Source organism: Rhinoraja longicauda, chromosome 29 (assembly GCF_053455715.1).
Source record: "Rhinoraja longicauda isolate Sanriku21f chromosome 29, sRhiLon1.1, whole genome shotgun sequence".
In the NCBI taxonomy this organism is placed as follows: domain Eukaryota; kingdom Metazoa; phylum Chordata; class Chondrichthyes; order Rajiformes; family Arhynchobatidae; genus Rhinoraja; species Rhinoraja longicauda.
Genome location: NC_135981.1, coordinates 2893452 through 2908946, shown reverse-complemented (window position 1 = coordinate 2908946; position 15495 = coordinate 2893452). Strand labels below are relative to the sequence as shown.

The window sequence follows — 15495 nt, the reverse complement described above, 5'->3', positions numbered from 1 at the left end:
CACTTCAGACATATCCAGACTTGCATTTTATTATTGAATGGGAACTGCAAACCTTGGACTCAGTACTAGTGTACTACATGACCATCAGGTGGGCCGTTCACTCTGGTTTTCAGACTGGACGACGCAGCTGGCATCTCACCTCAGTTCTCAGCTGCTGCCTGCCAAGTGCCAACCCTCTCAAACCATCAATTAGAGGGGTTTTTTAGATTTAGATTTTAGAGATACATCGTGGAGACAGGCCCTTTCAGCCCACCGAATCCACGCGGCTCACCCCGTACACTATTACAATTTTACCAAAGCCAATTAACCTACAAACCTGTATATCTTTGGAGTGCGGGAGGAAACCAGAGCACCCGGAGAAAACCCACACGGGTCACGGGGAGAACGTACAAACTCCATAAAGGATCGAACCCGGGTCTCTGGAGCTGTGAGGCAACGACTCTAGCGCTGCGCCACCGTGCCGCCCAAGTTATTGATCTCCTCAGTTCCTCGTCCAACCTACACACTACCAGCTCATCTCTAAGTGCTCGCCATCTGCACGGAAAACCAAACTAGATTCACTAACTTGCGAAGAACACCACAATCTCCACAGACAGCTACTTGTGGGAGCAAAGGACAGACTGCTGTGTAACTCAGTGGGCCAGGCAGCGTCCATTGTGGGTCGGGACCCTTCTTCTGACTTCTAATAGCTTCTAGCAAATTGAAGAAAGGTGCCGACCCAAAATCTCGCCTGTCTATTCCCTCCAGAGATAAAGTCTGAAGAAGGGTCTCGACCCAAAACATCACCCATTCCTTCTCTCCAGAGATGCTACCTGTCCCACTGAGTTACTCCAGCTTCTTGTGTCTACCTTGAGTATACACATAGGTGGGTTACAATTGGTACTTGTTGCTTACACGTTGAATGGTTTTGAAGAGACTGGCACTGGCCAGTTAATGCACAGAGTGAGACGAAGGATGGCTCTACATGCCCTCGGCATTAATGAAGCACAGGCCTCAGTACAGGCAGTGACGCACAAACACTCTCAGTCCATCTCTGCACGGTTCCTCACTTGCTCTACTGTACAGGTTCCGCTTTGGGAATCTCCACGGTCTTGGCTTCAAACTCTTCCAACGGCTGTAGTTTAGGTCCAGGAATCATCACGGTCTGGCGTTTAAACACAAGACAAGATTAGTACTTCCAGAATTAAAATCATTATACACTTTGCAAATGTTTGAGTTTGACTTGATTGTATTCATATATAGTATATCTGATCTGTTTGGATAGCAAGCATAACAAAGCTTTTCCCTCTACCTCGGTACATGTGACAATAATAAATGTAAACCTATAATAAATTTAAACCTACTATTGATTATAAAATATTGTTGGGAATGAAAGGCCCCACTGAAATGCAAGGTTTTCCTTTTTTTCCCCGGCTGTGATAAGTTCATTAATGAGAGGAATAGAATTAGGCCATTCGGCCCATCAAGTCTACTCCGCCATTCAATCATGGCTGATCTATGTTTAGGAAGGAACTGCAGATGCTGGCTTTTCACCGAAGATAGACACAAAATGCTGGAGTAACTCAGCGGGACAGGCAGCATCTTGGGAGAAAAGGAATGGGTGACGTTTCGGGTTGAGACCCTTCTTCAGACTGAAGAACGGTCTCGACTCGAAACGTCACCCATTCCTCTCCAGAGATGCTGCCTGTCCCGCTGAGTTACTCCAGCTTTTTGCGTCCATCTGCTGGCGGGTTTGGCAGCGTCTGTGAAGGGAACGGGCAGATGATCTTTTGGGCAAGACCTTTCTTCAGACTCAAAGTCTGAAGTAGGTCCCGACTTAAAACATCACCTGTTCCTTTCCTCCAGATGCTGCCTACATGCTGAGTTTCCCCAGCACTGTTTTTGCTCAATCTACTGATTGGACTGGTTTTAGACCGACGAAGCAGCGTTTACAAATTTCATTTGTATTTCAGTTGATGTTATTGCCAAAAATGGTTGCTGTCCAATCACAGATGTTGCCATTTAGAAATTAGTGCCAATGCTTCTTGATTGCCCATTATTACTTTGCTTTGGAAGGATTAAACTTCCTCACGACTGCTCGGTAACTCAATAAATAAATACAAAGCTTTTATATAAATTAAATTAGTAATTCCCTCCCTACAACGAAAGAGCAATTGGAACATACATCAGAAAATAGGTTATTCACAGCTCAGTTTTCAAAATCTAGGGCATTGCTCATTTTACAAATAGTTTTTTTTTCTGGGAGGTTGCTATACATGACACAGAAACGCCTCATAATGTGCTCATCAATTCTTTATGGCATCAAAAGCCCATTCTGTAAAGTGCGGCTGAAAGACCAGGGTCATTTACTCACAGAGTCAAACAGCACGGAAACAAGCCTTTCAACCCAACTGGCCCCTGCCGACCAAGATGCCCCAGCTAGTCCCATGTTTGGCTATTCCTATGGAAAAGAATTCCATATTCACCACCCTCTGACTAAAGAAACTCCTCCTCATCTCCTTCCTAAAGGAACATCCTTTAATTCCTATCCACATGCCTGTCCAAATATATTTTATTTGTTGAGCAAAACACAAAGTTTTGGAGTAACTCAGTGGGTCAGACAGCATCTGTGTTGGGAATGGACTGGCGATGTTTCAGGTCAGGAGCCTTCGATGGCACTTTGAGTTTTGCTCAAGATTCCAGCATCTGCAGTTCCTTGTGTTTCTGTATTTTAAATGTTGTTTGTACGTGTTTCAACTACTTCCTCTGGTAGCTCTTTCCACATACTCACCACCCTCTGTGTGAAAAAGCTGCCTCTCAGGTTCCAATTAAATCTTTCTCCCCTCTCCATTAATCTCTATGCCACTGGTTTTGATTCCCCTGCCCAACCTCTCCCTATAGCTCAGGATCTCATGTCCTGGCAACGTCCTCGTAAATCTTCTCTGCCTTCTTTCCAGCTTAATGACATCTTTCTGAACTGGGTGACCAAAACTGAGCACAATTATCCAAGTGCAGCCCCACCAACATCTTGTACAAATGCAACAACTTCTGTACTCAAGTCCCTCACTGATAACAGCCAAAGTGCCAAAAGCTTGGTTCACCCTATCTACCTGCGACACCACTGTCAGGGAATTATGTACTTGTACTGCTGTGGGCGGTACTGTGGCGCAGCGGTAGAGTTGCTGCCTTACAGCGCTTACAGTTCAATCCCGACTACGGGTGTTGTCTGTATGGAGTTTCTACGTTCTCCCCGTAACCTGCAGGGGTTTTCTCCAAGATCTTTGATTTCCTCCCACAACCCAAAGACGTGCAGGTTTGTAGGTTAATTGGCTTGGTATAAATGTAAACTGTCCCTAGTGTGTGCAGGGTTGTGTTAATGCGCGGGGATCGCTAGTTGGCGTGTACTCGGTGGGCTGAAGGGCCCGTTTCCGCGCTGTATCTCTAATCTAAGCTAGATCCCTCAAGTCAATTTTAATTCAGTCCCTTTTTAAAGTCACATCTATATACTAAAACTCTTGTTTGTTTGTTTGTTTGTTCCTGATCGACAGCCAAAACGCTACACGATAGCGCGACAATTTTAGGCCCACCTTACTCACCGTCGTCCCTTTGGTGCTAATGGAACAAGTTTCATGGAAATCGGTTATATTTTTAAGTTATTCACATTTTAAAGTTTAAATCTATCTCCTAGGGACGGGGGGGGGGGAGGGAAGGGAGGAGGGGGAGAGGGGAGGGGGGGCGGAGAGGGTGCTGCACCAATGCAGGAAAGGGTTGGGCACAACAGGTCCATTTGGTCTAGTTCAATTTAAAATTTTACATTACAGAGACAAAGGCCATGGGGAGAGAAAACAGCATAATTAAGAAGCCACAAAATTACCTTAACGATAGGATCTTTGGGTGGGGCCCAGGCAGGTATAATCTTCCCATGCATTCTCCAAAGGCCATAGACATTGACTAAGTGCCTCTCAAACACCACGTATTCCAGGACATCTTTTGGAATATCTTCATTGCCCAACATCAACCGACCAAATCGGTCATAAATGGCTAAAGTCTGGAAGCGAGACAGTGGTTTATTGCTGTTGGTAATTTAGTTGTCACGTGTAGAAACGAAGGTACAGTGAAATTCATTTTTATGGCTTCTCTTTAACGTTTAATATTCTAGTAATAACAAAGTTGTCCAGTACAATCAATATAGGGTGAAAACAGATCCTGAAAAAACAGTAACAATTGAATAAAAAAAACAAAGGTTGAGTGAAATCATAAAAATACAATATATAAGATTCAAGATTCAAGATATCTTTATTTGTCATCCAAAAAACAAGTTTTTTGGACGAAATTTAGTCACCCACGGTCCAATAATAAAAGCAATAAAACAAGCAAATTACAAGACCCCAACCAACACACACAAAAAAAGAAACATCCATCACAGTGAGTCTCCTCCAGTCCCCTCCTCACTGTGATGGAAGGCCAGAATGTCTAAGTAATATAAGCTAAGTAATTGCATTAATATACAAATGCTTTTAATCCTAGTGTAATTGTTATACTGTGACTCATATTCTTTTAGGGATTCACACCACTTTCAAGTAGGTCAATAACGTTCTGTCTGATGAAAAGTCATCAATCTGAAACATTACGCGGCAGAGTGGCGCAGCGGGTAGAGCTGCTACCTCACGGCGCCAGAGATCCGGGTTCGATCCTGACATTGGGTGCTGTCTACATGGAGTTTGCACGTTCTCTCTGTGACCAAGTGAGTTTCCTCCCACACCACACAGGATGGTGTGTAGGATAGAACTAGTGTACTCGGTGGGCCGAATGGCCCGTTTCCACACTGTCTCTCTAAAATCTAGTGTGCGATGACTTATTTATTTATTTGTGGGCCTTTATCAAAATTATCAGATTGATAAAGCCCTCATGAAGGACAAATCCAAAATTACGAGAACAAGTGGACTAACTTCAATATGGTATATCCGATCTGTTTGGACAGCGCACAAAACAAAGCCTTTCACTGTACCTCAGTACATGTAGAAACATAGAAAATAGGTGCTGGAGGAGGCCACTTGGCCCTTCGAGCCAGCACTGCCATTCATTGTGATCATGGCTGATCTTCCACATGTGACAACAAACCTAAACCTCTTCATCCCTCCCTCACTCCAATATGTTTCTGACTTTCGTTACTCCACTAATGGCAGTTGTGTTTTCAATCATCAATGCCCTGTACTCTGGAATTCCCTCCCTCATCCCTTCTCCTCCACCTCCAAGTCCCTTATACATCATGAATTCATTTTAAACTGGATGAATGTAAGGGTGGTGTATACTGAGAGTGGAGGTGTGGTGCTGTACCTGCTGGGTGTGGAAGCGCAGCGTGACCTGACCGTAAATGTTCCCCTTGCTGACCATGTCGGGACATCGGACGTGTACAACCTTGGGCGCTTCCAGTGACTGCAGGAATTTCCAGCGGATTGTCTTGTACCTGTTGCCACGCACCATATCCTGAGGGAAAGACCAGAGACACCCATTAGTCTGCCTTCCTAAACAGGAGGGAAAAGCATTGTTGTTGGTGTTTAAAGGATGTTTAGAGATACAGCACGGAAACAGGCCCTTCGACCCACCGTGCTGACCAGTGATCCCCACGTACTAACACTATCCTACACACACTAGGTACAATTTACAATTATACCAGGCCAATTAACTTACAAAGCTGAACATCTTTGGAGTGAGGGAGGAAACTGGAGCTCCCACGGAAAACCCACGCAGGTCACGGGGAGAACGTACAAACTCCGTACAGGCAGCACCCACAGTCAGGATCGAACCCGGGTCTCTGGCGCTGTAGGGCAGCAACTATATTGCTGCGCCACCGAGCCGCCCACATTTCTATAGACCCTTCCATGACCTCAGGACAACCCAAAGTATTTTACAGCCAATTAATTTGTTCTGAAGTGTAGTCATGTCAAGTGTGTTTAATTGTCATACGTATTGACAAAGGAACAAAATGATATTCTTACTTGCAACAGGATCAAAGGTCTGTAAACGTAACACCCACCAATAATATAACAAAAATATTTCAATTAGTAACTGTATGAAAGACAATTTCACTGTGTTAGCAGTTCACGAATGTGACAATAAAAGCAACATTGAACCATACAATCACAGTCACTGCTGATTGTCGCAATAGGAACCAATTTGGTGTTCCCAGAAAAAGTATGATAATGCTTTGATAAACTGGCCATTTTTAGCATTGTTGGCCAAAGGAAACGCTGACCAGGTTAATTCCTTTACTGTTCTATGAAATGATATTTTCACCAGGAAGGATGAGCTCTAGTTAACTTTGCAGCCAAAAGTCGGCACCTCCCAGTGTCGCACTCCCTCGGTATTGTGCTGTGGCATCAGGCGGGATTTGTGTTATCAAGTCTCTGGTGTTTTTTATTTTAATGAAACCTTCAGAGATAGGAGGTGAGAGGGCTACTTAGTGAACAAAGACAGACGTGGTCCTTCGTTCACTAAGTTCACATGCCCCCCCCCCATAAACAGAGAGAAAAAGCCGAGTGCAATCTTGTTTTCCTTTCAACTTTTGAGATAAAGACACAGGATGAGAAGCCAGACTTACCGGGTAACATCGCTCCGTTACCAATTTGTGGAGCTTTACTTTGTCAAAACTGTTGGAGGAATTACAAATGAAAGAGTTTAGTATGTGACGCAAATACACAAATTTTCTTCAACTGCAGCACAATGCACCACAGAATAAAATAACAGAAGCTGAAAACACAGGATGTCCCCATGTAATTTGTACAGATGGGACTTGCGGAAGAGGGGCAAGTTGGCTGCTTGGGCAAGTTGGGCCCTAAGGGCCTGTTTCCACACGCCTTTAATGCCATTCCGCAGCGATACACACATTTCATTGTTGCATAACAGGGCTGCAGGATTCCCCTAAGCTTAACTGCCTTTCCGTACACATTCTCAACAGTTACACAACACTGTCTGTTTATTCTGACATAGGTTTTCTTCTAGGGGGAAAGAAAATCTCAGTTTCTCTTTAAAACTGTGCATCATGTTTACACGTCCAGCGAGAAGAGGGTACAGTACTCTTGTTGAGCACCTCACACAAGAGCAGGCCCTCACCAACGCATCACTCCCCCCAGAACAGATCCAGCAATGGCACCACCAGCCAAGACTTTAATGTCCTCTCTTTCAAGAGAGAGTAAGATTTAGCTCTTAGGGCTAAAGGAATGAAGGGATGTGGGGAAAAAGCAGGAACGGGGTACTGATTGTGGATGATCAGCCATGATCATATTGAATGACGATGCTGGCTCAAAGGGCCGAATGGCCTACTCCTGCACCTATTTGTCTATGTTTCCATGTCCGGGCTCTAACATGGCACAGTCAGCTGCAGGGAAGCACAAAGTACCAGACATGGAGGAGTTCCTCGATCTACGGTTACAAAGCTGGGGGAGGTTTAGCAGACGGCCACTTGTGGAATCTCATGGCCTTCTGTCGTAAGAAAACCAGAGCATGATTTGACATTTTCCTGTGAAAAGCTGCTCACCCAAGTGTTACTTACTTCACAAGGCACTCGTGTGCACTTATGTAAATCTCCTGGGCCTTGGAGGCAAAGTCCTTTGTGGTGAATTCATCGTCGTGTCCTTTCACCTTCCGCAGTCTGTTAAAAGAAGGACCATTAGTGTCCGTTCATGAATAGTCTCTTGGCCAGAACTGAGGAAAATGTAAAAAATGAAAGAAGATATTCCAAGACTTTCATCAGTTGCTGCTCAAAGTTTGCTGCTCAGGTTTGTAAGTTAATTGACTTTGATAAAATTGTAAATTGTCCCTAGTGTGTAGGATAGTGCTAGTGTATGGGGCAATGGCTGGTTGGTGTGGACTAATGGCAGAAGGGCTCAGATGAAACAGACCATTTGTGATCATCTCCACGTCAGCTTCATGGCCCCACTAGTGCACTAATTTTATTTGCCTCTAAGTATCTTCAGATTCAGTTTGTGAAATTAACACAGAGTAATTCTGAAACTGGGACATGTCCCCCTGGAGTGAGTTTTCCTAAACTTACTTCTAGTTAACAGTTGAATAAAGATCCCTTCATCACAGTCTTCCTGGCACAAGACCAATGACAAAGCAATACAGTGTGGGAAGGAATTGCAGATGCTGGTTTACATCGAAGATAGACACAAAACGCTGGAGTAACTCAGCGGGACAGGCCGCATCTCTGGAGAAAAGAAATTGACGACGTTTCGTGACAAGACCCTTCTTCAGACTGAGAGTCTTCATTACACAGCGTTGGTACATATGACTAGGCTGGGAGAGGGAGATATTGGAGACACAAGGAACTGCAAATGCTGGAATCAGGAGCAAAACACAAAGTGCTAGAGTACATCGCGTAGAGCCGCTGTCTCACAGCGTCAGAGTCCCGGGTTCGATTCTGTCCTCGAGTGCTGTCTCTGTGGAGTTTGCATGTCTGTTTTTTTAGTTTTTTTTAGTTTTAGAGATCCAGCATGGAAACAGGCCCTTCAGCCCACTGTGTCCGCACAGACCAGCGATTCCCGCACATTAACACTATCCTACACACACCAGGGACAATTTACACTTAAACCAAGCCAATTAACCTACAAACCTGTATGTCTTTGATGTGGGAGGAAACCGAAAATCTTGGAGAAAATCCACGTGATCACGGGGAGAACCTCCAAACTCTGTGCAGACAGCACCCATAGTGGGGATCTGCTGTTGCAAGCGCAGTAGGCAGCAACTCTACAGCTGCGCCACTGTACCGATCTCCATTTGACTGCATGGGTTTCCTCCAGGTGCTCTGGTTTCCTCCCACATCCCAAAGACGTGTAGGTTTAAGTTAACCAGTCGCTGTAAATTGCCCCTTGTGTGTGGGGAGTGGATAAGAAAGTGGGATAACATAGAACTAGTGTGAACGAGTGTTCAATGATCGGGGTGGACACAGTGGGCCTGTTTCTAAGCTGTATCTCTAGAATAAACTAAGTAAGTCAACAAGTCAGGCAGCAACTGTGGAGGGAATAGACAGGTGATGATTTGGGTGGAACCCTTCAGATGATCAGACCTGAAATGACACCTCTCCATTCCCCCCACAGATGCTGCCCGACCAGCAGAGTTACTCCAGCACTTTGTTTATAGCCGGCAATATAAAGGTCAGGTCCCCAGCCTTCCACCTTGAGTCACCCAGACTGACTGATCAGGGATAACACTTTACAATAAGTCGGACTCAGATACAATAGACAATAGGTGCAGGAGTAGGCTGGGTGAGGTCACGTGGGGCGCGGGGCGGTGACGTTACCTTTTGTCCCTTATTTGGGAGTGAGGAAGTTGACAACCGTACTAAATATGGGACAAGAGCAGTAAATAGACAATAGGTACAGGAGTGGGCCATTCGGACCTTCAAGCCAGCACCACCATTCAATGTGATCATGGCTGATCATTCTCAATCAGTACCCCGTTCCTGCCTTCTCCCCATACCCCCTGACTCCGCTATCCTTAAGAGCTCTATCTAGCTCTCTCTTGAATGCATTCAGAGAATTGGCCTCTACTGCCTTCCGAGGCAGTGAATTCCACAGATTTACAACTCTCTGACTGAAAAAGTTTTTCCTCATCTCCGTTCTAAATGGCCTACCCCTTATTCTTAAACTGTGGCCCCTTGTTCTGGACTCCCCCAACATTGGGAACATGTTTCCTGCCTCTAACGTGTCCAATCCCTTAATAATCTTATACGTTTCGATAAGATCCCCTCTCATCCTTCTAAAGGAAGCAGACTCTCAAGACACAAGTATCCAATAACTCATTACACGAGAGAAATGAGAAAGAGTAACTCACGCGAGCTGCGACGCGACCCTCTGCTTGGCCAGCTCCACGCGTTGCTTCAGTCCTGCCTTTGTCAGAGAAGACATGCGAGAATCACCCTCCGGTGGAACATACGGATCAAATATCCCAGCTGCAGGGAAAGAGGCAACAGCAAGGTCAGAACACAGGAGGCACAAGCCCATCCCACAGGAGGACGGGTGAAGCTTCATTTCCCCTCACCCATTAGGCCAGACAGCATCTGTGGAGGGAAAAGGACAGACCACGTTTTGGATCGAGTCCTTGAAGAAAGGTATTAACCCAAAAGGTCACCCGGAGAAAGCATTTTATTGGGATGCATCACAGCATTGTTTGGGAACAGTTCCATCCAAGACCGCAAGAAATTGCAGCGAATTGTGGATGCAGCCCAGACCATCACACAAACCAACCTCCCTTCCACTGACTCCATCTCTATCTTACGCTGCCTCAGCCAGCAGCATAATCAAGGACGAATCGCACCCTGGTCACTCCCTCTTCTCCCCTCTCCCATCGGGTAAAACGTGTAAAAATGCACACCTCCAGATTCAGGGACAGTTTCTTCCCAGCTGTTATCAGGCAACTGAACCATCCTACCACAACCAGAGAGCAGTGCTGAACTACTATCTACCTCATTGGAGACCCTCGGACTATCTTTATTCGGACTTTACCAGCTTTATCTTGCACTAAACGCTATTCCCTTTATCATGCATCTGTACACTGTGAATGGCTGGACTGTAATCATGTATTGTCTTTCTGCTGACTGGTTAGCACGCAACAAAAGCTTTTCACTGTTCCTCGGTACACGTGACAATAAACTAAACTCAACTTTCCTTCCACAGATGCTGCTTAACCTATTGAGTTCTTCCAGCGCTATACTCAGGATTTCAGCATTTGCAGTCTTTATGTCTACAATATTGTCCCGTGGCTGGAAGTTCTGTCATTTGACCAAAGATCATTGCAGCAGTTTGATCTTCACCTCTAAAAGCAATGGAACATATGCACTTTTAACACTGGCCACTAGATGGAGAAAGGGACCCCCTGAAGATTTTAACTCTACACCCGCTGAGCAGGGACTGACTGCAGAACACAAAGTACTGCAGTAACTCAGCGGGTCAGGCAAATCTCTGGAGAACATGGATAGGCAAAATTTCGGGTCGGGACCCTTCTTCAATTTGAAGAAGGGAACTAACCTAAAACGTTCTCCATTCATGTCCTCCAGAGATTTGCCTGACCCACTGCAGCACTTTGTGTTCTAAGCAAGATTCCAGCATTTGCAGTTTCTTGTGTTTCCATCTTACTGTGGCTCTGCTTGCCAAAGATGAGGCTTTAGATTGCCAACGTTTCGCAGAATGTCCAACAATTAAACAATTATCTCCGGGATACTGCTGCCAGCAATAAAGCTGTTGAAAATGTGAAGGGTTAGGAGAAAGGAGGAAAATAGACAATAGACAATAGGTGCAGGAGTAGGCCATTTGGCCCTTTGAGCCAGCACCATCATTCAATGTGATCATGGCTGATCATTCCCCATCAGTTCCCCGTTCCTGCCTTCTCCCCATACCCCCTGACTCCGCTATCCTTAAGAGCTTTATCCAGCACTCTCTTGAAAGCACTCAGAGAATTGGGCTAAGTAGTGCTTCCAAACCCTGGCACACCTTCTGAGGCGGAGAATTCCACAGATTTACAACTCTCTGGATAAAAAAGTTTTTCTTCATCTCCGTTCTAAATAGCCGGGCAACTACTTGCTCATTTGATTGAATTAAAAGACCTATTTATCCCCATTTCTGTGGGTAGAAGATATAAAAGCTTGAAAGCTTGCATCAACAGACCCAAAAACAGCATCTTCCCATCTGAACGGTCCTTCCATAAGCTAGGAAACAGTCAAAAATCTCCTCTATCTTATTAAGGACATTGGACTTTGTCTATGGAACTGGTGCATGCGATGCGGAGAACTATATTCTGCACCTTGTATCTTTCCCTTCGCTCTATCTTTAGCAAAACAAAGCTTCAAACTGTGCCTTGGTACACGTGATAATAATATACCTAATCATAAACTTAGATATAAAACAGAAATCGGGCAATCGTTACAAACTTTTGTGGATTTTTAGTTAAATTATTTACAACTCTAGCAGACAATTTGGTTTTCTTGTAAAGCCCGTGCATTGCGAGCCTGAGGTGCCAGTGGCAGATTGTCCATTACCTGTACTCGAGATGTTGATGGGCCGCTCAATGTACTGCTGCCGCATCACCAGGCCAGCAGCGCGAGCCAGCTGCTCCTGGTCAGCAGAGCTGTCCTGTTTACGCGGTGGAACATAATGCCGCTTCTTTGTTCGCACCGTAATGACCGTGGGAGAGGCACACAGCCTGACTGGGCTAAGTAGTGCTTCCAAACCCTGGCACACCTGTCAGGTAGACAAATTTGTTCTTTGCGTTAAAACTTAAATTAATTTAACTCTGTGGAAAACATTGGCAGTTTACAGATCCTCCCAGTCTACTCCTGTAAGAGATTAGACGGTGATACCCAGCACAGTTGAACAGCCCATTGTCACCATCCTCGGCAAGAGGTTCGACCGTGATGCCCCACGCAGATGAACAGCCTGTCACCATTCAGTGCTGGTGATCTCTGGTCGTCACGCCAGCTCGGGCAGCTTACACTTGACTTGACTTACAACGCGGCCCTATGAATATTGCTTTCTATACCCCTTGTTTTGCCCGGATCACGGGGCATGGGTCGGCCCTCTGCGGACCTTTCACCGTCCGACGCGGCCTGTAACGTGGCAACTTCAACAGCCTGACCGCGGGAGAAGACGGCAGGGGAAGAGAAAAGACATTCTGGCCTTCCATCACAGTGAGGAGGTGACAGGAGGAGACTCACTGTGATGGATGTTTCTTTTTTTTGGTTTTGTGTTGGTTGTGATTGTGTGTGAAATTGTTTATTTTTATTGCTCTATTGCTGGACCTTTCATTTCACTGAACATCTTGTATGTGTATGTGACAAATAAACTTGACTTGATACACTCTAGTTCTCCGACTACTTTCACTGTCCCCCACTAATTTTAGTGATTGTATGCCTCCCCCTTGTCACCTTCCCCTCAGCTAACAATGATCCGTTCTACATTTCCTTGACCAGCGTCCCCCTTTGATCTGTCGTTTTCATATCTGGACTCCCTCGTCCCTGACTCTCAGCCTGAAGAAGGGTCACCCGTTCCTTCTGTCCGGAGATGCTGCCCGCCCCGCTGAGTCGCTCCAGCTTTATGTGTCTGTCTTCCAGCACTTGAGACGTTCGGCAGCTTCGCCGCCGGGACCCAGGAGCCAGGACCCGGACACCGGGCAACGCGGAGCCGAGGCTCCATGGCGACCTCCGGGGCCTTCGCCCGACCGACAGCGCCCTTTCCCAAACTCCCGGTGCCGCTGCCCAACCTGCCGGTTGGCGCCCAGTCCGCGGCCCAGCGGCTTCTCCACCGCCGCCAGCAGCAGCCTGCCCATGGGCGCCGCCATCTTCTCTTCTCGCCCCGCCCCGCTGGCTGACGGGAAGCTGGAGGACCAGGCCCGGGAGGACCGCTACGCAGCGCCACCCTCTCCCCCCGCAGGCAGGGCCGCGTACTACAGCTGGGAACTCAGGACCAAACAAGAGACTGCAGTAATGGAAGCTGCAAGTGTCAAGAGTGTTTTATTGTCATGTGTCCCAAATAGAACAAGGAAATTCTTACTTGCTGCAGCACAACAGGATACGTAAACATAGTACACTGTAAACAATACGATTAACGAGGGAGAAAAAAAGGTTCAGTGTGTATTATATACATTTCCCCACAAGTACACACACACACACACACACACACACACACACAGTCACAAAATGATGGAGCAACTCAGCAGGTCAGGCAGCATCTCAGGAGAGAAGGAATGGGTGACGTTTCGGGTCGAGACCCTTCTTCAGACTGAAGATGGGTTTTGACCCGAAACGTCACCCATTCCATCTCTCCTGAGATGCTGCCTGACCTGCTGAGTTGCTCCAGCATTTTGTGATTAAATACCTTCGATTTGTACCAGCATCTGCAGTTATTTTCCTACACTATATAAACATAGCACAAAAAGTAAGGAAATTTGTGTTTGGTAGATTATTTCTTTGTTGTAACAATGCTTCTTGGTAATAAATCTTATACCGTTGGAAAGCCTGTTTATTTCCCTTTTAATGGTGCCACATTTGTAAGGAACATGCATTTGTGGGATGAGCAGCAGAGCTGAGTATGTGGGTTGCGCCCATGAAAAATCAGCCAAATCTTCTCTGCCAATGCCAAACAGCTTATTCTGCCATTGACTCTTGTTCGGTGTTGTTTGGTGGATTGGATGATTGAAGTCTGAAGAAACAGGACATATTGGCAATTTAACAATTTATTCATTTAATAAACAGGAGCCTCAGTAGCGTGTGGAAGAACCATACACAGCCACAACAGCCTGGCACCTCCTCCTCATGCTGGTCACCAGCCTGGTCACACACTGTTGTGGGATGGCATCCCATTCTTCAACCAGCATTTGTCGCAAGTCAGCCAACGTGGTTGTGTTGGTCACTCTGGCACGAACAGCACGCCCAAGCTGATCCCACAAGTGTTCAATGGGGTTGAGGTCAGGACTGCTGGCAGGCCATTCCATCCTCTCCACTCCCAAATTCTGGAGGTAGTCTCTGAGAAACCCTGCTCTGTGGGGGCGAGCATTGTCATCTTGGAGGATAGAGTTCGGTCCCAGACTGTGGAGATATGGGATTGCCACTGGTTGCAGAATCTCATCTCGATATCTCTCTGCATTGAGATTGCCTCCAATGATGACAAGCCTCGTTTTTCCAGTGAGGGAGATGCCGCCCCACACCATCACACTACCTCCACCAAAAGATGTTACACTATCGGTGCAGCAATCAGCATAGCGTTCTCCGCGTCTTCTCCACACTTTGACCCTATGATCCAACTGCCGTAGGCAGAATCTGGACTCATCGCTGAACATACCGTTCCTCCACATGTTCAGGTTCCAGTGCACGTGTTGCCGACACCAGCGCAAACGGGCCTGACGGTGAAGGGCAGTCATGGCAGGCCTCCTGGCAGCCCTATGAGACCGGAGATCGGCTGCGTGCAGTCTGTTCCGAATTGTCTGGGCAGAGAGCCGTCGGCCATATCGTCCTGCAAACCTTGACTGCAAATCTGTAGAAGACAGCCTACGGTTCCTAAGTGCTGACAGGGTGAGGAAACGGTCTTCTTCGGGTGTCGTCTTCTTGGGACGCCCACTTCGCGGCCTGTCTCTTACATCCCCCGTTATATGGAACTTGGCCTTCACTTTGGAGATGGTACTAGGGCTCACTTCAAATAATGCCGCAACTTGGTTTTGCGGAACACCAGCTTGAAGTTGCCCTATCGCACGGGCCCTATCCAGATCAGTCAAACGTGGCTTGCCGATTCTTGGAGCAGACACCTACTGACCACTGTAGCAGGGCCCATGCTCACAGATGCTGCCAATCAGGTGCCAATCAGGCACCTGATTGTCAGCACCTGGGGGTACCAGAAGCTCAAAACAAGAGTCAATAGCAACAGCAGAATAAGCTGTTTGGCATTGGCAGAGAAGATTTGGCAAATTTTTCATGGGCGCAACCCATATACTCAGCTCTGCTGCTCATCCCACAAATGCATGTTCCTTACA

General features: G+C 46.5%; 1 protein-coding gene across 1 annotated transcript; it reads right to left on the bottom strand.

Moving 5' to 3' along the window:
* mrpl45 (mitochondrial ribosomal protein L45) lies at window positions 1-13332 on the bottom strand. The gene is made up of 8 exons (XM_078424383.1): window positions 13234-13332; window positions 12014-12215; window positions 9814-9931; window positions 7532-7630; window positions 6581-6629; window positions 5317-5466; window positions 3854-4027; window positions 1-1144 (listed from the first exon to the last, which is right to left on the bottom strand). Exons 1-8 carry the CDS (start codon window positions 13309-13311, stop codon window positions 1055-1057), a joined length of 960 nt encoding a protein of 319 aa, XP_078280509.1. The 5' UTR covers window positions 13312-13332; the 3' UTR covers window positions 1-1054.
* Between the last annotated feature and the right edge of the window lie 2163 nt (window positions 13333-15495).

Coding starts and splice junctions, on each gene's coding strand:
- mrpl45 (XM_078424383.1), bottom strand. CDS start 13,311: ATGGCGGCGCCCATGGGCAGGCTGCTGCTGGCGGCGGTGGAGAAGCCG. Junction 7,631..9,813: donor AGGGTCGCGTCGCAGCTCGC/GTGAGTTACTCT, acceptor TTCTTTTAACAG/ACTGCGGAAGGTGAAAGGAC. Junction 5,467..6,580: donor TAACGGAGCGATGTTACCCG/GTAAGTCTGGCT, acceptor TCTTTCCCTCAG/GATATGGTGCGTGGCAACAG.